This window comes from Anabrus simplex, chromosome 1 (genome assembly GCF_040414725.1).
Source record: "Anabrus simplex isolate iqAnaSimp1 chromosome 1, ASM4041472v1, whole genome shotgun sequence".
Classification (NCBI taxonomy): domain Eukaryota; kingdom Metazoa; phylum Arthropoda; class Insecta; order Orthoptera; family Tettigoniidae; genus Anabrus; species Anabrus simplex.
This window is the reverse complement of record NC_090265.1, coordinates 512,248,095-512,270,802: the sequence shown is the minus strand read 5'-3', so window position 1 is coordinate 512,270,802 and position 22,708 is coordinate 512,248,095. Positions and strand designations below refer to the sequence as shown.

At 39.8% G+C, this 22,708-nt stretch overlaps 1 protein-coding gene across 1 annotated transcript in view; it reads left to right on the top strand.

The window, feature by feature from the left end:
* FASN1 (Fatty acid synthase 1) overlaps positions 1-22,708 on the top strand; it is a 239,642-nt gene that overhangs the window by 179,372 nt on the left and 37,562 nt on the right. The window contains exons 23-27 of the mRNA XM_067135405.2: positions 3,614-3,862; positions 3,970-4,093; positions 4,173-4,349; positions 9,090-9,269; positions 14,093-14,291. Coding sequence (XP_066991506.2) covers positions 3,614-3,862; positions 3,970-4,093; positions 4,173-4,349; positions 9,090-9,269; positions 14,093-14,291 — 929 coding nt within the window. The remainder of the gene's footprint in view (positions 1-3,613; positions 3,863-3,969; positions 4,094-4,172; positions 4,350-9,089; positions 9,270-14,092; positions 14,292-22,708) is intronic.

Genomic DNA, 22,708 nt, shown 5'->3' with positions numbered 1-22,708 from the left:
AAGTCATCAGACAGTGGAGAACAATGAATGAGACAATGGGAATACCAAAGACGCATGTTGGGGACAAAAAGGACAATAGGGCCCAAGTAGATTGTCTAGCCTTTGCGGACGACATAGCTATAGTAAGTGAGACAGAAGAAGATGCAAAGACACAACTCAACAACTTAAGCAATATAGCCGGAAGGGTAGGACTGAGGATCGCCTACAAGAAGACAAAGACATTGAATACCACTGAGGATTGGACAACACCGGAAGGCACCGTACAAAAGGTGGACAAATTCAAGTACCTAGGAGAATTTATAACAGGAAGGAATAGGAGTAATGAGGGAATAACAGAGAGGATAAAGAAGATGCGATCAGCCTTCTGTATGACCAGAGATATATACAATAAAAAAAATATATCTACAGACGCAAAGATCAGACATTACAAGGCAACGGTGAGAAATGCTGTATTATATGCTGCTGAGACAATAGCACTAGGAAGAAATGGTGCGGAACAACTAGAGAAAGAAGAGAGAAAAATATTGAGGAAAATACTAGGCCCTAAGAGAGGAGGTGAGAGATGGATGAGGAGACCCAGGGAAGAACTATACCGGAACATGAGGACAATCTCAGAAGAAATCAGACTGAAAAGAGCACGGTTTGCGGGACATGTAATCAGGATGAATATGGATAGAATGACGAAAAGAGTATGGGAAACAACAGCGAGGACACGAGGAAAGACAGGAACCAAGTGGGTAGTTGAACTCCGGAAAGATTGGTCAGAATTGGGGATCAAGGTGGAAGAAAAGGAAAATTGGAAAAGCAAGTACATACCGACTAATATGCCAGAGATCAATGATAGGGATGGATACAGGAAAAGGATTGAGAGTCACCAGTGGAGTAGACAAGAGAAGAGGATACTGAATATCTCGGAAGAAGAGCAGGAGAGAAGAAGAGAAAAGATGAAGAGGTTCTGGGAGGAGAAGAAGAAAATGCAATCCGTGAAGGAGCTGTCCGTGGTCCTACAGAGGCCGTAACGCAAGAAGAAGAAGAAGAAGAAGAAGAAGAAGAAGAAGAAGAAGAAGAAGAAGAAGAAGAAGAAGAAGAAGTATACTGCATTGCTAAGAGTACAATAGGAAAGACAATTCCGACAAGCAGAAGAGGCTAGGATAATAACTCGGCGACTCCAATGCAGATGGCATACTGTGTACTGACGTGATCGGTGTGCAATGTCTGTTCTGTAAGCTTTAGCCTGTGTGTACGGGTTGAAGTGGTACGTTGATCAGCTCTATTCAAATGGAGTTGTACCCGGTTACGGAACTAGCAGATATGGTGTTCGTGTATGGGCAAGCAAATGAAAGCAGCATCGAAGCCGAATGGTTGTACAGGACCAAATATCTATGTAGGAGACATCCGGCTCGCACCATGTTACCACGAATGTTCCAACGATTAAGTGAATCAAAGCAGCTGGTAACACAGTACGACTGAAGAGGACGACGAATTACACGGACTCCCGACTTGGAAGGTGCAGTGCTTGGTCGCGTTGATGAGGTGCCTGCAATCAAAACTCGAGCAGTTGCATGTAAAATTGATGTTTCGCATATGACTAAGTGGTGAGTATGAAATGCAGCTACACCCCTACCATCCACAGTAAGTGCAGGCTTTGAGTCCTGCAGACTTCGCACCTTGATTCGTGTTCAGCCATTGGGTTTTGCAGCGCCTTGCAGTCGTTCCTCACTTCGCTGTGTATGTGCTTTTCACAGATGAAGCCTGTTTCAGCAGAGACGGAATGCTGAACAGCCGCATTAGTCACGTTTGGGCCGATGAGAATTCCCACACTACAGTTGTGAAGAGCCATCAGCGCAGACTTTTGGTTAACGTGTGGGCAGGTATAGTCAAAGATTATGTAATAGGCCTGTTTCTTCTTCCTCCCCGCCTAAATGCAGCAGTGTATACAGTGGTGCTCAGAGATGTACTACCCACTTTCCTGGAGCACATCCAACTTGCACTTCATCAATTGATGTGGTTCCAATATGATGGAGCCCTATCTCGCTTTGGACTGAGGGTTCGTGAACACTTGGATCAGACTTTCCCTGCAAAGTGGATAGGAAGAGGAGGTCCTGTGTCGTAGCCCGCTCGTTCACCTGATCTCACCCCACTTGATTTCTTCTTGTGGGGCCATGTGAAAAGCCTTGTGTATGAGATGCCTGTTGAGACTGAAGAGAATCTCTTGACAAGAATTCTCGCTGCCTGTGATGCTGCTCAAACGACACCGGGGATATTCGAATGGGTACAACAGAACTTTGTGCGACGATGCCATGCCTGCATTGACGATGGGGATGCCATTTTGAACATGTGTTATAAATGCTGCAGCTTGTGAAACTTATGCGGGTAAATGGACTTAAATGAGTAGAATTTTGCCTAACTTTTGACTCGATCGTTTCCGAAATATGGTTCCTTATCTCAAATTGATCCATCTGCCGTCTTCCATCCCTGAAAGTTTGTATCATCATGAATACACCCTGCAATGAGGTTAAGTTAGATTAGGTGACACTGTTAGAATAAGAAAACTGAAAAGTTTGCCACAGAAGCAACTGGAGTGATACTACTCAAATATTTCAGAATGAAATTGAACATATGCATTCACATTGTCTCAGAATTAGAAAAATAAGAAGTAAGCTGCAGTATGAAAATCTGCAAAAGCGCAAGTTTTGAACAAACTTGATTGCCATTTAATACTGATTTTAATGTAGGCCTGTGTGGGGTTTCTCCTAAAATTTAATGAAAAATCGGATATAACAAAAATACACTATAGCGAGTAAATTTTTGGCCGTTGTGAATTCTCGCTATAAAGGACTTCTATTGTAGTTAGAATCACAAGAAGGTCATTGTATTCTGAATACTGAATTGCATTTCTCTACCACCATCTTTGTTTATTGTAGGTCATTTTCTTATCCATATCATCCAATGGGTGTTCATAACTGAGCAACATCATTACTTGTCTTCAACTCTCTCTGAAAGCTGAACTCATCTATACTCCATTGAAGTAGAAGATATTTCTAGTTGTGAACAATGTTCACTCTCAGAAAGGGTGTTTTTTGTTCCTGAAAAGATGTTCTTTTTTCTGGATGACTTCTCACATGGAGAAGTTATTATTATAAGGTTGATAAAGTTGGTTCCTCTTTTGACTCTCACCGTTGTCATTCCTTTCTTCCACCTTCCACCTTACACACTTAGATATTACTGGAAGCATTCTAATCTGGCAGTGCTAATTTTCCCATTGAAAATCATATTTAAAGAGCCCTAACCCCTGGTGTCACTCTCTCCTATCTACTGCCGGTAGTTTCTGTTAGAAGTTGCTTTCATTTGTTGCTTTGTTCTGGGGCAGTGATACTTGAACGAGTTGCATTTATCTTTTGTGACAATGATGAAAGAATATATATTTTAAATACATAAATATTGCATCTTAATATACCTGCTCTGTAAGTAATAACGTAGTTCTTCATTTTATTTTAATTGCCTGTAAGGGTCTCTATTTAGAAAACTAATTTGACGGGGGTTTTGATGATAACTTGTGTGATGAAATTATCTATAGAAAGTTGATGTTATACTTATCTTAATTTGTTTACAGATGTATATTTGTGCAAGACAAAAATGCTCCTGCCTTCTCTCTGAAGCATCCTCTATATGCTGCCCAGCTGAAGAAGGATCTAGTGATGAATGTCTACCGTGGAGGAGAATGGGGCACTTATCGTCACATTAAGTTGGACAGCAACTCGGACGCTGCATCACTGCAAGTGGAACATGCATATATCAATGCACTCACTCGTGGAGATCTAGCCAGCCTTCGCTGGATTGAAGGACCCTTAACCTTCTACAGGTATAATAGCTCTGGAAAATATATTTTGATGGTCAGGTTTTACTTTCAAAGTGTACCGTATTCAGTAAAAATTGAAAGTATTGTTGAACTCTGTTTTTTATGTTTAGACCTGAGAAGCACCCTGATAAGGAACTGTGTAATGTATATTATGCTCCACTGAACTTCAGAGACATCATGCTTGCTAGTGGGAAGTTGCCTCCTGATGCTTTGCCTGGAGATCTTGCTGGACAGGTAGTACAGACACACTTTCATTTAAGACAACTTGTTTTAATCTCAACTGCATAATTGAGTGAACTTTAATGTTTTGCAGGATTGCATTCTTGGATTGGAGTTTGCCGGTCGAGATACTAGTGGTAGACGTGTGATGGGCATGGTAGCTGCTAGAGGTCTAGCATCCACTGTCCTTGCTGATCCTGGTTTCTTGTGGGAAGTTCCTGACAAGTGGAGCTTGGAGGAAGCCTCCACCATCCCAGTAGTGTATGCCACAGTACGTGTTGATCTACATGAAATAGATGTTTTGCAGATTTTTAACTACAGAAGTTACTCTGGGCAGATGGAAGATATATAAGTGTTAGTGTGGAGTCACGATAGTGGTAGGGACACTTTATAGTCGACATGATGTCCAGATATTGTTAAAAAAATGCTGAAAGCTCCATAATTGGAGATTGAAAGCGTACATTTAGGGAGTAAAACCAGTTTTTCTTTTTGTGTAAAGCAGGGATCAAAAGGGTACAATTCATCTTCATCATCATTATAATCATGATCCACACAACTTTTCCTCGTCCAGCTCCTGCTGGTTTGAGTTTTTGTGGCACCTTTCCATCTTCCTCTGTCCAACTGCCATTGTTTCTCCTTAACTATGTTACAATCCAGGTTTCTTCTAATTATACTATCCTTGATAGTTTTCAGTCACCTTAGTCTGTGTCTCCCTCTTATCTAGGTCTCCATCATCTGCTTATTCCCTCTTTCATCCTCTTTGACATGTCCAAAATTTCAGTTCACCCCTCTCCAGTCTGTCCTAAAGCTTTTCAACTCTGATTTCCTTCCTTATGTCCTCATTTCTTTATTATTATTATTATTATTATTATTGTTGTTGTTGTTGTTGTTGTTGTTGTTGTTGTTGTTGTTGTTGTTGTTGTTGTTGTTGTTGTTGTTGAAGGCTTTTCAGTCTGTCAAACACACAGCAAATACAATGTAAATTATAACACTATAAACATATCTGTAAAAAACACACTAACATACAAAGAATGACATGTTTCGTTCTACAAGAACAATCTTATATATGTACAGTATCGTTTACGTAGCGTAAACTTGTCAATGATAGAGTGTTTAGTGAACAGTAATGACAAAAATAAAAATATATACAAGTATTAATATAATGAAAACTTGCGTACTTACTGTACTGTACTTAAGTACGCAGGGTCATTGCGCTAGTTCTTCCAGTTAGTTCCTCCAGTTTATCTATTGATACCTTTCTGTTGACCATATCGAAGGCTTTTGAGTAGTCAACAATAACCACATACAGTTTTCCTTTTGGTCTTTCTATTGTCTGTTTTATTTGTTCCAACAGGTTTTCCACTGCCACTGGACCTTCCCTTTCTAAAACCAAACTGTTCCTCTGGTAGAAGGGGTTCTAGCTTCTCTGCCAGCCTTTTGGCGAGGATTCCTGTTAGGAGTTTCAGTAATATAGATTCCAACGCTATTTCTCTGTACGCGTTTGGGTTCTCTGTGTCTCCTTTTCTCTTGTATAATAGCTTGATTGTTGACTTTCTCCATCCGTCTGGTATACTTCCTAATTCTAAACATTTATTTGGAAGGGAGGTCCATATCGGTAGGTATTCTTGTGCTGTCTGCTTTAAGTGTTCACTTCTTATTCCATCTACTCCTGGTACTCAATTATTCCTCATTTTCTGTATCGCTTTTGCAATTTCATCCGTGGTGAAGATCTCGTCAGCTTGTAGAGTCATAGGTGCCTTAATCATGGGTCTTGTTTCTTTTGAGCAAATTACTATTCTTATATGATTTATCCATGTTTCCATAGGTATGTTGGGCTGTATTTTCTGCCCTTTTGGCCTCAGAGCTCGGTAGGGGTCTTCTTCTGCCTCCTCTACCATTTTCTTATGTTCTTCCAGGTGTTGCTTTCTCTTCTTTTTTATTAGGTCCTTGTATTTCTTTCATTCTCGTTGGTATTCTTCAGTGGTTGCGCTTGCCATTTGTTCTCTAGTTTTATGTAGTGTTTTCAGTGTCATTTTTCTTTGTTCATAACATTCTCTGTCGAACCATGGCCTTGCCTTCCTATTTGTATCTTGTGTGGTGGCCGCATTAATTATAGTTGATTTCAGCCATGTAGCAGCCTCGTCAATATTTCCTGCTCTTATTGCTCTTTCAACCTTATCTTTTTCTTTCATTTTCCCTTTAATTTTTTCCATGTCCACGATCTTGCCAAATGTTATATTTCGTCTTTCTTCTAATTTGCCACTTCTACCGTTTTCTATATTTAATTGTTCTGGAATGTGTTTACGGATTACTGCTGCTTCTTTTTTCACTGTGGTGGCAAGGTGTTTTGATCTAAAGCCCTTTGTGATTATTAGGTCTATTGTGCTAGCTCCGTTATGCCCTATGTATGTCCAGTCCTCCTGTCTGTTGTGTATTGTAAAGCCTTCGTTTGTTTATTATTCCATTACTTCTTTGCATTTTCTATCTTGCCTATTTATTGCGCAATTCAGATCTCCTGCAATGATTATCTTATCCATACTTATACTGTAATCCAAGGCCATCCCTAGTTTATCTATTATGTCTGTCGCTGTGTGATCTGGATTAAAGTAGACTGTTACTACTGTATAACTCCAATTCTTGTCCTGACAACCAGCATGTTTTCTTCTCTTAATAGTAGTTTGAAGGGGGCCAGTTGTGGTTTGATGATGCATAGCACACCGCCCACTGGTCTTCCTCTTCTCATACACTGTATCGCATAGGCATGAAAATTGTAAAATTCTGGGATGTTCAGTTCTGTGTCCTCTTTTACCATTGTCTCTGTGAGTACTCCAATGTCATCAGCCATGATACTTCTCGGGAGCAGGCTCAAGACTCCCCTCAGGCCCTCTACATGCCATGTTATTGTATTAGTCCCTGGTTGCCGGGCCTCTGAACTTCCAGGGTTGCCGAAAGGGCCGACATATTACATCTTTTGGCCAGAAGTTTCCATCGTAGACTGTTTCTAGGTGTTGCATTGGAATGCCTATTTTGAAGGCTCTGCTTCCTATTTTGTCATTCATGAGGTTGCAGTATACTTTCCCTTTTACTCAGTTTTCCTTCAAGTATTCTATGATAGCTTCCTCCATCGTATCTTTGTCCAGTTTTCCCACGTATAACCATGCGTATCATTCTGCTGCCTTTATTTTATTTTTCCCTTGTCTCATTCCCATTTTTCTTCCGTCCACTTCTTTTCCTGTCTCGGTTTCCCATTGTCTGTTCCTGTCTCTCACCGCTGTTGTCCACTCCCTATCCTGGTTCTCTAGTTTAGTTTTATCATTTACTGGTGTTCTAAGATGCCTTGTTGCTCGCTTCCACCCTTCCTCTTCTATTATATTTATTTCAGCGTCGTTGGGTCGTTCTTGCTGGCCCCTGCACTCTTGTCTTGTTACCTTTGTCTCTGTTACGCCATGTGTTTGAGCTGGTTCCTGTCTTTGTGTCACCATTTCCATTTCCTCTTTTACCATTATCTTTATATTATATGTCAGATTTTCAAACATGTATTTTATCTGTTGGTTCATCTTTTCTATTATTATTCCTTCTATATCTTCTTCCGTTCGTGTTTGGTGTTGTGTGTTTCTAGCCAGGTCAGGTGACTGACCATTACGTGTCGCCACTTCATCATTTCTCTTAGTCGGTCTTTGTTCATCACTACTAGTTGCCTGCTGATCTCCTTGTATCTTGAAGATATCGTTGTTGCTCTAGCCGAGAGATGTCGCTAGTTGTTTCATAGGTTCATAGGTGCGACCGGGAGATGTTGCTAGTTGTCGCGCCTCATTTCTTAATCTATCCTAGTCTTTTCTAACATATATCTTTAAAAAATATTCATGCCCCTATGGGTGGGGGTGGTAGAAGAACATCCTTGTTATCCCCTGTCTTTCATAAGAGGAGACTAAACGGGGCCCCAGAGACTCTTAACTTGGCAATCACGAGGCCCTTATATCTATCCTATCTGATCTTCCTCGGTCAACTTTTGTTCTTTTCTGACCCAGACGGTATTAAATTCCCGAGGCTTAGGAAGTCTTTCATTTTCACACCCTTCGTGGCTTGTTACCTTTCTTTGGCATATACCTTAATTTTTCGAAGTGTCAGACCCCTTCCGATTTTTTGAATATGGTTGTCAGTTGTACTTCCTCTTAAAACAATCACAACCACTGCATTTTAAAATGTAATTTCATTGTCCTGGATTTTTCCTGTCTTTTTCCAGTTTCGAGGTCTCCACTGCATATGTCAATATTAGGCAGTAGTACATCTTATACATCACCTCTTTACACTATTTCGGTCAATTATTCTCTGGTCATCTTCAATAAGTTTTCTTTCTGAATTGGCCAGTAGCTTTTCATTTGTTCTGATCTTTTCTGTTGATCCTGATCTGTAAATACCATTTTCATTGTATGTTGTTTGTCTGTTTTTGGTTTAAATCTAAACTAAATAACTAAGAACTGTTGCAAGTGGAGCCTACTGATAGAACTGTTGGTGGTATGCAGTCATAGAGAAGGTTTGAAAAGTATAGGCAGAGGAACCTTCCATTGACAGTAAAGTGGTGGTGGTTCCCAAGGGAAAGGCAATGGAATTGTCAATCCCTTTCATATAAAGAATACTTGTCATTAAGAGTTTAGTATTAAGGCTAGATAAGAGTGTTAAGATATGGTTATAATATTTAAACTTGTGTATTTCAAGATCATTAGGGGAATAATTGGCTTATTAAATATCTAAAAGTTGGGAGGGTATATACTTGTGCTTTGATTTTAAGTTGAGGTGTAAAATATGATACAGAAAGCTGGATATTGCTTCTTTGTTTGTGGGTGTTTAATCAGCTTTTGAAGTGCCATAAATAGGGTATAGAAAGTTAGATATTCTGTTTGACTGGATTACTGTACAAGTATATTATTTATTTAGAGTTGTTATTATTAAACCTCCTTGCTCAGTTTCCATTTTGCAAACATGCATGTAGAAATCTTGATATTTCTGTCAGGCATACTATGCATTGGTCGTACGAGGTCGTATGCGACCCGGAGAGTCTGTCCTGATCCATGCGGGGAGTGGTGGTGTGGGTCAAGCGGCCATTGCTATTGCACTGCACATGGGCTGTACTGTCTATACGACTGTGGGAAGTGCAGAGAAGAGGGCATATCTCAAGAAGAGATTTCCAAAGGTAAGACGTCCTACACTTACATGGACCCCTGTTGTAGCCTTAGTTTCTAGCTGTGAAAATGAATATTGTTGCTTAAGAATGGATGCCTTGAATCTGCAATCTTTCCTAAATATTGCTTATTATTTCATTGTGGCTATATGAAACCGCCGAATTGTTCTGAGGAGAACAAAGGAACCAATATTATCTCGTATATTATGACACACCTTGCACAGTAACTACACAAAAAATCTTACAACAATAATTTTTTGTACTAATCAATATAATTAACAAATTTTTTTCATAATTTGTGTTACACACATTCCTTTTCTCCATTTTCAAATGTTAAGACATCTAGCAGTGTCAGAGGGGCGGCTGCAAAAGGTGTCTGTTTCCCCATCGGGGCAGCCTGAAGGAATCCTGGCACTAGGTATAAAATACCTTTGGGTGCGGTGCGCCCATCGTACAAATGGCCTATAAAATGATTCCGAGAGAGTCAAGACCTCGGAAATGGTAGGGACGTCCCCCAAAAGCAATGCGCTCTTCTTGGTGTTCTTGTTGTGGGAGAACTGTGAAAAGTGGGCAACCAGCAACGAAGATTGCAACCATAAATTTTGTGATCCTTAACAGCAAGACAGAAGAACTAATAGAATACATGGAAAAGGACATTGCGTTGTTAGGATTGAGTGAAACCAAGTGGAAAAGAAAAGGACAGAGAGATTGAGGAAGGGGTTTCAGTTGTTTTAGAGCAGAGGTGCAAACTGCAATAATGAAGTAGGTTTTATTGAGGGGGTAAAAGCTGATTCAGAACACAGAAGGTTTACCAGGTTTGACAGAATCATGAAATTCAGACTTGGCTTGGAGAGTGGAGTGAAAGATTTTATGAAAGTACTCCTATATGGCACCTCAAACAGGTAATGTCGAAGAGTCTAGAGGAGTGCTTAGAGGAAATGGAGAGGTGGATTGAATATAAAGAAGTGGTGATAATGGGGGACATGAATGCCCACATAGGAACAGACAGGCAAGCTAAAGAAGAAAGAATTGATCCTTTCAGTTACAGAAATAAAATGCAGGAGAGCTACATGGTTCAGAAAGAACAGTCTACAAGTAACTAGATATGGATGGGGACAAAGGAGAACAAAAACAATGATTGATCTGATTTTAGTTGAGAGGATAAGGAGCACAAGAGAAGTTCCAAGAAGAACTGAAAAAACAAATTCCTAAAGGAGAGGTTGGCAGTGATGAAGAGGAATGGGCCAAATTCAAACAAGGAATGGTGAAATGTGCAGAAAATACATGTGGTAGAATATCAAGGTGGAAAACAAGGAAAAGGAGATACCCTGGAGGAATAACAAAGTAAGGGATGCAATGAGAGAAAAACAAAAGCATGGAGGAGCTGGATAGGAAGCAGAGGTACAGAGAGTAGGCAAAAGTATCATGAAGCAAAGAAAACATGTCAGAAGATTGTACAGGAAGAGAAACAGAAGTGCTGGGAAAACTTCAGATACCTTGCAAGATAACGTTAAAGGAAGTAAGAAAGTGTTGCATGTATTGGTTAAAAGCAAAGTAAACAGGAGAAAAGATTCCAACTTTGTAAGGATGGATACAGGAAAAATTTTGACACAGAGGATATTCTCCAGTGTTGGGAGGAGTATTTTGCTAAATATCAAATTCAAAGAACTGGAGGAAAAGGAGGAACATTAAGAGGAAATGGTGGAAGAAAACCAAAATGAAGATACAACAATGTTGGAAATAGGAGCCATAAAGATGAAAAATGGCAAAGCATCAGGTATGGATGAAGTGGCTACAGAGATGATTAAAGCAGCAGGACCATTAGGGTTACATTGGATAAATAGATTATTTCAAGTGAGATAGGAGAAAAAAGAAGTGCCAGAAAATTGGTGGAAAGGTCTGATAATCCCAGTATTCAAGAAGAGTGATAAGAATGTAGAAGCTATAGGGGAATCGCCCTCATTTCACATGTAGCAAAGATCTTTGAAAGGATATTAGAGGGAAGACTGAGGATGAAAGTAGAAAAGGAAATCGAGGAAGAATAATAAGGATTTAGAAGAAATAGATCAACTTTTATCTAATTTTTGCATTAAGTAACATTATGGAGAACCGGGCAAGTTGGCCGTGCGGTTACGGGTGCGCAGCTGTGAGCTTGCATCCGGGAGATAGTGGGTTTGAACCCCACTGTCAGCAGCCCTGAAGATGGTTTCCCATTTTCACACCAGGCAAATGCTGGGCTGTACCTTAAGGCCATGGCCGTTTCCTTCCCACTCCTAGGCCTTTTCTATCCCATCGTCGTCATAAGACCCATCTGTGTCGGTGTGACGTAAAGCAAAAAAAAAAAAAAGCCACATTATGGAGGAGATATAACAATTCAGGAAGGATTTAATGACGACATAGATATTGAGCAGGTATAGGATAGTGTACTACGGCAACTGGTCTGGGATGCATTGATAAAAAGGAAAGTAGGCAAAACAGAAGTACAAATGATCAAAGCCATGTATGAAAAGTGGGTAAGTAGTGTGAAGACTAAGATAAAACAAACTGATTCAATGTAGAAACAAAACTTCGACAAGGAATGTATTATCCCCTCTACTCTTCATTAGTCATGGATGAAATGGAATTATAAGAACAATTTACTGTATGGAATTGGGAGATAGAGGAATATGGAATGAAAATAAGTGTGTAGAAGAGTGAGACAGTGATGACTAGAGGTAACAGAAAAGGAAGAAGGAATATTGAAGTAAATGGAAGACAATGAGAAGTTGTGAAAAGCTTCAAATATTTGGGGAGTAAATTTGCAGAAAATGGGGAAAATAAATGAAGAAATTGGAAAGAGAATCCAACAAACCAATAGGTTTTACCAATGTGTGAGAGGTATAGTGTGGAACTGGGATGTCCCAGAGAAATGCAAGAAAATTCTGAACTCTGTGTCTTATACACAAGTTTTGGCATATGCAGCGGTCTCGTGGACAACAAAACTTGATGAAAACAGAATCCAAGCAGCCGAGATGAAATACCTCAGTGGAATAATTGGGAAGACACGAAGGAATAGAAACATACAAATCAGAGAGAATTGGATTCCCTAAACTGCAAGACAATATAGAGACCAGTCAGTTGAAATGGTTTGGACACATGAGAATGGAAGAGGATACTTTCAAAGTGAGTATTTATGGAGAAAATAATTGGAGGAAGACAATGGGGAAGGCCCACAAAGAGGTGGACGTATACGGTGAAGAAGAGTATATGGAAGAGAGAAGTAAAAGTAGGCAAAATAGAGTGAGAGGGGGCTGTGGAGGTCCTTCATTCAGCCCCCAACCAAGGAGGAGGGCAGTTTTTCGCTCTCCAGTAAAACCAGTTAAAAAAAAAAGAGATCTCCATTCTTAACCCCTTAACTGGGTTTGACGCCTAAAGGCGCCAACAGCTGTCGCACGAGTATTGGGTTTGACGCCTTTAGGCGTTCTTGTACTTCTAAATGTGTTCTTACGTAGGGTTAGCTTCCTATAGGCGTCTGACTATTCTTTATCACTTCTGCCATCTACTATCATAATTTAAAACAAATTCCATTCATATTAGATGTGATTATTGCTGTCCTATTCATTTTTATCCGGTCTCACACCAGTCGGGTAGTTCGCGCCTAGGCGGCAGTCTAACAGCTGTCTCGTGTTGCCTCGTACCGTCCGCGCCAAATTCTTCGTAAAGATTTTATTTGTGTATATGTACATTGAAATAACTAAATTTGCGAGTTGTTGTCGTTGTTGTTGTTACTACGATACATTTGTTCTGCGAACTCCATTGTCCATGTTCTGATAACGTTTTGTAAATTGGTCTGTAGGCCTATATGATGGTAAACTGTTCTGTGTGACGTGATGATGGACCGGATGTAGGAATCACTCAAGAAAACGTTGTGTTGTGCGCCTGTCAAACCAGAGGCGACGGGAAGCTGTCTATTACTGTGAGGAATGTGACGTGGCGCTTTGTGCTTGCCCTTGCTTCCATATTTACCACACTGTGCACTATTTCTGAATGACCTATGAACCGGAAAGTATGTGGAACCTATTGATGCATATCTGAAAACTTGAAAAATATCATAATGAAGGGAACACTTTTTAAATTCACTTTTGTACGAACACACTGTGTATATACGTATTATATTTAAAGGTTTACAAGAAAAACAGTAATAACATAATGCTATTGAATTTCTACTATATCACTCATAATTCAAATAAATCAAGTAAAATATATTTTTCTGTTCAGTATTTACATCTACGCCGGCCTGTGGTGTTGGGGTAGCGTGCCTGCCTCTTGCCCGGAGGCCCTGGTCAGGGGTTTTTACCTGGACCTAAGGGCTGGTTTGAGGTCCACTCAGCCTACGTGATTAGAATTGAGGGGCTATCTGACGGTGAGATAGTGGCCCCGGTCTCGAAAGCCAAGAATAACGGCCGAGAGGATTCGTCGTGCTGACCACACGACACCTCGTAATCTACAGGCCTTCGGGATGAGCAGCGGTCGCTTGGTAGGCCAAGGCCCTTCAAGGACTGTAGTGCCATGGGGTTTGTTTTTTGTATTTACATCTGCCATACGCTACTGTATCCATTCCGAAAGTGCGTGTTGTGTTGAATAAATACCCACTGGCTGGTTGATGTTATGAAACTATTCCCCAGTTAAGGGGTTAAACAGAAATATATTTTGCTTAATTTTGTAAAATTTCATTTGTCTTTTTTTTTTTCTTTTGTTTGTGTGTTTGCACAGTTCGGCATTTGAATATGATTTTCTGCATCTAAAAGTTGTAGTAAAATGTGCAAATTCCATAATTTTGATGTATTTGGTTATAGCTGACAGACAAGAACCTAGCAAATTCAAGAGACACTACCTTTGAGCAACATGTCATGAGGGAGACTGAAGGGCGTGGAGTAGATTTGGTGCTAAATTCTTTGGCTGAGGAGAAACTTCAGGCATCAGTGCGCTGCCTTGGCGCCCATGGCCGCTTCCTAGAGATTGGAAAATATGACTTCTCTAACAACAATCCTCTAGGTGAGCATGAAACAGGGAGGACAGAAAAAACAGTGTTCTAAATGGAGCAACACCATTACTAATTTGATGAAATGCCATCCGTATTTGTCGTATTTACTTACTGTTGATATTAAAACCTCATATTTTGCTTAAAATTGACTCTAAGGAATACAGTATTTACTCATATATTGGATCCACCCCCCCCCCACCCCCTTTTTTTTTTTTTCCTCCACTCTATAGCCAAAAAATGTAAGGCAGGGTCCAACATGTGATAATCTCAAATTTTGTGCAGTGAACACAGAACTTCTAGGCTATAAAGAGCTATAAATTGTACATTTAAACATTCTAGACTATTCTTTAACAAACTAATGAATGTATTCTGAGTTTTACTGGCTATTTTTGTTGAAAGTCAGTATTTTTTAATTTCAAGTCAATAAATGGTGAATGCATGACTTTCAGGCCTACATATAAAGTAAAAATAGCTAGTTTTAGTTACTCTTGTATCACGTCATTCGTTTCATCTCATTAACACCTCTGATGAGGTTGACATGAGGGAGGGCATCCGGTCATAAAAACTCTCTACAAAGATTCATCTCGCTTCAACTCGACCCCTTAGAGAAAAGGGGTAATGATATCGTATTGTCGTATTATGCAATATTAATACAAAAGAACTTAATTGCCAGTCATTTGTCCCTGTCAGTTGAGCAGTAGGCCTACAACACAGTAAACCTGATCACTGCTATCATTTGGATTATCATCGTTTTGTGCCGTCAACTTCCCTGCTACCAGCGTGTCATCATTCAAAATTACGTCATCTTCACTGCCAGCTCGTCAGCCGTGCACTGCCATCGAAAGCATTAGAGATCCCGTTTTTTTGAAACTTTACAAAATAGATTTGTTCCTGACTAGTGTCCAAACAGGAGAATCTATTCGCAAATGATTTCTGGAGATGGTCCCTGTTATTCCCAGCTGGTGTATGTGTAGCAGAAGCTACCCCTTTGGAATGAAGCTGTGCTGTACAAAGCATGCCAACTCACCAGCTGATAACTAGCGTATGTTACAAGTTGTACTTCCAAATGTAATACATTGTGACTGGAAGCATTCTTTGGATAACTGGGGCTGTTGAAAGCCAGGCCTTCATTTTTAAGTATGTTTCATGCTTGTTCTCGACATTTATCACATCAGGATTTACCTAAACCATTGTAATTGAGATAGGAGAGACCGCATTGTTTAGGTTAGGTACGCTATAGAGTGTCCGGATAGTGCCAGAAGCTCCACGACTGAAAGAATTAAAATAAATAACAGGAAAGCTTGCCGCATTTATGGATGTCTACAGGTGTGGTGGTAATGCATTTTATTATCATAATGTTTAATTTCGTATCTTCGTTGTCTACATATTTTTAATTAACGCATAGTATGTTTTGTTTGGCACCTCCAAAAATCGTAAAAAAATAGTTAGTGGTGACTTAAAATCAATTACATTTATTATTATTATTATTATTATTATTATTATTATTATTATTATTATTTGTTGGAGAGTAAGAATCATTATGATTGGATTGTTTGTCACATTTTGAACCTACTTCCCTCCAAGAATTACCTATACTGGCCGGAGTTACACGATATTAAACAATCACTTTGTTAATGATCTCGCCTGCTATATTAATAGCAAAAACCATGAATATTTCTTAAGTAAACTCGTGATGGTGCAGTTCTCTTTAGGCGTGCCCCAGTGGAGGGGAGCTGTATGTACCGCTTTTACTGCATAATAACCTTCTTGTCATTCTGAAATCTCTGGCAGTACGGTACTGGGAATCAAACTCAGGGCCCCGAGAACGGCAGCTAATTGTGCTAACCATTACACCAGCAGACATTGTTAACTACAAAACAGACCTATAGCATGACTGACGCGTCCAAAATGATTCACCTATTTGTGAGATGGCATCAGAGCTGCACTAGGCCTACGCTATGGAGGCAGACATTTCTTAACTACAAAACAAAGATATACCGCAGATGTACATCAGAACGGTTGGTTTCAGCCATTGTCACCGTAGCACACTTGCTTTGGCACTATCCTATCAGCTCGGGGGTGTCTGCATTCAAACCCCTACCCTGGCAAAGTTCAATTCTTCGATTGGTGCTCTCATGCCAGTCTTAGGTCACATACAGATTTATCAACACAGCCTCGCAATGCCCTCTTGAATTCGCCTGCGAAGTGATCTGATTGACTAACTCCAGCAACTGATAAAATGACAACAGTGCGAGATGTTGAATTACTGTTTCTTTCAAATTATTTATCAGCATCACCAACCCTCTAACTCTCATATACCTGGTTGACATTGTTTCTGACCACACTGTATATTTACCAGATATTGTAATAGGAACTGAATCATGTCGGTGAAGTGATATTATGGATATGGAAATTTTCTCACGGAACTGGAGAGTTTATCTTAGAGACAGGTTAGGAACAGTAGGAAGGGGGAGTATTTATACTGGTGAAACAAGAATTTGTAAGCTACGAAAAAATTAAGGATGAGGAACTGTAAGACTCTTCTCTAAAGACAATAGACAATTTGATGTTTATGGGGTGTACAGACCTGGCGAGGCTGGCACTGACACATGCAGAATTATTTCGATTGGGCGAGTTGGCCATGCGGTTAGGAGTGTGCAGCTGTGAGCTCGCATCCGGGAGATAGTGGGTTCGAACCCCACTGTCGGCAGCCCTGAAGATGGTTTTCTGTGGTTTCCCATTTTCACACCAGGCAAATGCTGGGACTGTACCTTAATCAAGGCCATGGCCGCTTCCTTCCCATTCCTAGGCCTTTCCTGTCCCATCGTTGCCATAAGACCTACCTGTGTTGGTGGGACGTAAAGCAAAGCAAAAAAAAAAAAAAAAATTGGTAGGATATGTGGGGAATGACACAGAAAGAAACATTATAGTAGTGGGGGATCTGAACTTGCCAGATGTTAACTGGGAAGGGAATGCTAACAACAGAAAGCATGACCAAATGGTGAATAAGTTATTATGAGAAGGACAGCTTAATCAGAAAGTGATGGAGCAAACTAGAGGGAAAAATATTCTAGATACGGTGCTTATAAAACCAGATGAACTCTATAGGGAAATTGAAGTGATAGATAGTATAAGTGATCATAAAGCTGTCTTAGTCATAGTAAAAAATAAATGTGTTGAATGTTGTAAAAGTAGAACTATTAGGCAATAAATACCATATGGCTGATAAGAGGGGAATAGGGAAATTTTTAAAAAGCAGTTATGATTAATGGAAAATGGTAAATGAAAAAGCAAACGGCCTATGGAATGGGTTAAAAGCAATTGTTGAAGAGTTTGAAAACAGGTATGTACCTTTAAAAGTGGTAAGGAATAGTAAGGACCAGTTATATTATAACAGGGAAATAGACCTACAGAGACTAAGAAAAGTGCAAATTACAAAGAAATACGGTAGTTAGGAATGATTGCGGGAGTAAGGAGAGATTGAAGGAGCTCACTAGGAACTGAATTCAGCGAAAGTCAGCTAAGGATAACATGATAGCAAACATAACTGGCACCCATATGAATTTTAGGGAACAATGGAAGGATATATAGATACTTTAAGGCAGAAACAGGTTCCAAGATGGACATTCCAGGGATCATTAATGAACAAGGGGAGAAAAGGCAGAAGTATTCAGTCAGAAATATGTAAAGGTAATTGGATATAAAGGTGATGTCCAGATAGAAGAGGCAACTAATACTGGTGAAGTACTGAAATTTACCTATGATAAAGACATTTATAAACAGATACAAAAGTTGAAAGCTAGAAAGGCAGCTGAGATTGATAACATTTCTGGGGATACGTTAAAGGCAATGGGTTGGGATATAGTGCCATATCAGAAATACTTACTTGATTAATGTTTGCATGAAGGAGCAATATTAGATGAATGGGGAGTTGCAGTAGTAGCCCCAGTGGACAAGGGAAAGGGTGACAGACATAAAGCAAATAATTACAGGCCAGTCAGCTTAACTTGTATTATTTGTGAAATCTGGGAAAACATTCTTTCTGATTATATTAGACACGTTTGCAAAATTACTAACTGGTTTGATAGATGGCAGTTCGGGTTTAAGAAAGGTTATTCCAGTGAAGCTCAACTTGTAGGATTCCAGCAAAATGTAGCAGATATTTTAGATTCAGGAGGTCAAATGGGCTGTATCACTATTGACCTATCCAAGACTTCTGATAGGGTAGATCATGGGAGATAATTGACAAAAATGAGGGCTATTGGACTAGACAAATGATTGGTTGAATGGGTGCCTTTACTTCTAGAAAATAAAACTCAGAATTAGAGTGAAGAGTCATCTAACAAGGGGGAGGTCATGATGTCCGCATCACCGATTTTGTTAAAACTTTTTAGGTTGGTAGTACTACATCACAAAAGCACACTGACAAAGTAGTAGCGCGCAACTCTCAGAAATTTCCGAAAAAGATTTTGAAAATGTCGAGAAAACTTACGAGTGGTTTAGCATGCCAGTTACCATCAAGCGAGAGACTGTGGAGCGGTGATTGAATGGTTAAGGTTCTCCACTTCAGTTTTGAAGATGGCGATGGAGGTATTACTGTACCTTTGTTTTCTTATATATATATACACACAAATGATATTAGTAAAGAATTGGAATCGCAGATACGGCTCTTCGCTGGTGGTGATATACTGTAGAGAGGAGTAAATGAGTTAATTGTGAGCGACTGCAGGGAGACAATCACTGTTGTGAAATGGACAGCAGGCAATGGTATGAATGTGAATGGGATGAAAAATCAAGTTGTAAGTTTCACTAAGAGGAAAAGTCGTCTCAGTTTTAATTATTGTGTTCATGGGGTTAAAATAAGGAATGATATTCATTGGCATAATAATAATAATAATAATAATAATAATAAACATCCTTTATTAAAACACAAAGGGAAAAAAAGATTGCCTGAATGGGCATTAATTTTTACTGTAATCATATTAATGAGGTTGCTAAGAAAGGTTACAGAGCTCTTCACATGATTGAGAGTATTTAGGGGTTGTAGTAAGAATGTAAACTGCAGTTAGAGTATGGTTCCATTGTATGGGACCCTCACCAGGACTACTTGATACGGGAACTGGAAAAAATTCAAAGGAAAGCAGCACGATTTGCTCTGGGTGATTTCCGACAAAGGAGTAATGTTACAAAAATGTTGCAGACTTTGGGCTGGGAAGACTTCGGAGTAAGGAGACGAGATGCTAGACTATGTGGTATGTTTCAAACTGTCAGTGGAGAGTTGGCGTGGAATGACATTAGTAGGTGAATAAGCTTCAGTGGAGCTTTTAAAAGTAGGAAAGATCATAATATGAAGATTAAGTTGGAATTCAAGCGGCCAAATTGGGGCAAATATTCATTTATAAGACTAGGAGTAAGGGATCGGAATAAATTATGATTATAAATTTCCAAGTTGTTGAAAATGTTTAAGAAAAAGGTAGGTAAACAACTGATAGGGAATCTTTCACCTGGGCGACAGCCCTGAATGCAGTTGATTGATTGATTGATTGATTGATTGATTGATTGATTAGTAGAACAACTTCCAAGATGGTTGCTGAATGTAAATGTTCTATAGAACCACAAGCTTGCAAGAGACCCTACAAAGGATCAGATGCACATCAAACAGCGTGGACCACATGAGGGTCTATCTGAATCCTCTTATCAGCCTCCTCATCCCAAACCAGCCCCTTACTTTCATGTTCCACATGCTTCCTATATCACTTCCTTGACATTGACCTCCACCTGCAGGATGATAGAATCAACACCTCTGTTCACATCACACCCATCAACCGTCAGCAGTATCTCCATTGTAACAGTTTCACCCATATCACACAAAATGATCTCTAGCATTCTGCCTTGTCATCCAGGGCAAACTGATTTGTTCAACCTCTAAAGCCTCCTCATATAACAACCACCTGAGGAAGGCATTTACTTCAGGTTGACCACCAGATCTCCCGGGCCATGAACTCTGTACCCAGACTCCCTAAACAGTCTAATCTTGTACTCTCCATAACCACATATTATCCTTGTCTATGCAAAATCAATCTGATTTTAAAACAAGCGTTCTGTCTTCCCTCATCCTCGCCCTATACCCAGAATCGTCATCCATAAAGCCCAGAATTGTCATCCAGAAAGCACCCCAGTCACTTTCAGGTACCCACCTAATCTCAAAAACACACTCACTATGAAGCGTACCAACCTCCACCATCTTCCTGGCCCTTTTCCTTATGAACACAGCTGCTGTAAGACCTGCCATTACCGGGCGAGTTGGCCGTGCGGTTAGGGGCGCGCGGCTGTCAGCTTGCATCCAGGAAGATAGCGGGTTTGATCCCCACTGTCGGCAGCCCTGAAGATGGTTTTCCATGGTTTCCCATTTTCACACCAGGCAAATGCTGGGGCTATTCCTTAAGGCCACGGCCGCTTCCTTCCCACTCCTAGGCCTTTCCTATCCCATCGTCACCGTAAGACTTAACTGTGTCGATGCAGCGTAAAGCCAATTGTAAAAACAATAAATAAATAAAATAAAATAAAAAAATAAAAAAAAGACCTGCCATTTATATACACCAAGCACCACTTTTACCAGCAGCATCACAAAGTCATAACCCTGTACTAGGTAGTGACTGTACTTCATCCAACATCATCTATCAGCTTCAGTGCAGACTCTGCCCAGCTTTTTACATTGGCTTAACTAGCAACACACTAGCTAAACATATATATGTGGCTACTACAGTACCTGCAAAACACTTAACTCTTCCTGTCCCAATTCACATTAGGCATCATCAGACCACATTTGATGAGTGTTTCACAGTTAGTCCTCAAACATTCACGCCCTACTTCCTACCCTCTCACCCTTAGCGATTCCTAAGTTGGACATCAACTGGTGCTCAGGTCCAGGAAAGCACCCGGCCTGAACATTAGATAATTGCTTTTGCCTGTCGGTTCCCCCACACCCCTCACCTCATACAGCACCTGCTTACCAACAATGACCATTATTATTCTAGCCTCCACTGACAACGCCTGCAGCCAAAAATGTTGGACTTTTTTTTTTTATGTGTACTCTATCTACACGGTCTTACATTTTAAGTCACTACTGTCAGTCTGCTTACAAAAAGGGTTCAGATGATTTAATTGTAATTGTTCCTGTGCTGACGTAGAAATTTATTACCATGCTTTATAGTGACATTTATTGGTAGTTGAAGTAACAAGTTACCGAGTTGATAACTTATTTAAAAGCAGAATTATGCAAGTTAAGGAGTAGATGCAAACACCAGTTGATGTGGTAAGAACGCAAGAGAAAAACATCACTGGGAGGAATATTTTAAGAGGATGAAACCATCTCTGCCATGATGTGCAGCATCGTATCTAGTGGTGGATGATTGAAAACTATTCAGTCAATCAATCACTCAATACTGATCTGCATTTAGGGCAGTCGCCCAGGTGGCAGATTCCCTATCTGTTGTTTTCCTAACCTTTTTTTAAATGATTTCAAAGAAATTGGAAATTTATTGAACGTCTCCCTTGGTAAGTTATTCCAATCCCTAACTCCCCTTCCTGCAAATGAATATTTGTCCCAGTTTGTCCTCTTGAATTCCAACTTTATCTTCATATTGTGATCTTTCCTACTTTTATAAACGCCACTCAAACTTATTCGTCTACTAATTCATTCCACGCCATCTCTTCGCTGACAGCTCGGAACATACCATAGTCGAGCAGCTCTTCTTCTTTCTCCCAGTTCTTCCCAACCCAAACTTTGCAACATTTTTGTAACGCTACTCTTTTGTCGGAAATCACCCAGAACAAATCGAGCTGCTTTTCTTTGGATTTTTTCCAGTTCTTGAATCAGGTAATCCTGCATTACTGTTTTCAAAATTTTCTGTGGTATTTATATAATCAAAACACCTGGAATAATTGTGGAAGTTCAAGGGGAGAGCTGACTTGAGTTACTTTAAACTGATTCTTAAATTTAACTTTTTGACTTTTCATATTTTCAAGGACACTGACTGAATGAAATAAAACAAAGCAATTTAGGAACAGTTATGAAATAATCGCAGTTTGATGTTTGCGTCATTGAATCATTGGAAGCTGCCGTGAAAGATTAGTATTTTAGGACTGCCTAAGAATAAATTCTGAGTTTGACAAAGAAAACTTTAAGAAGGACAGTTAAAAAATTACCATTTTAATAGGGGTGAGGGGAAAGGCAGACATTTCTGTTTTCAGTTTGATTTTGTCCTGCGAATCTCTGGTGATCTTTACTCCCATATTACTATTTAATCAACCTCTTTCTGTGTGGGGAAAAATCTCTTGGTTGGTTCTGTTTAGCTAGTAAAAAGATTTAACTAACAAGAAGTTTGAAATATCTACGTTTAGTTGTCGACAAAACTAGGAGTATTAG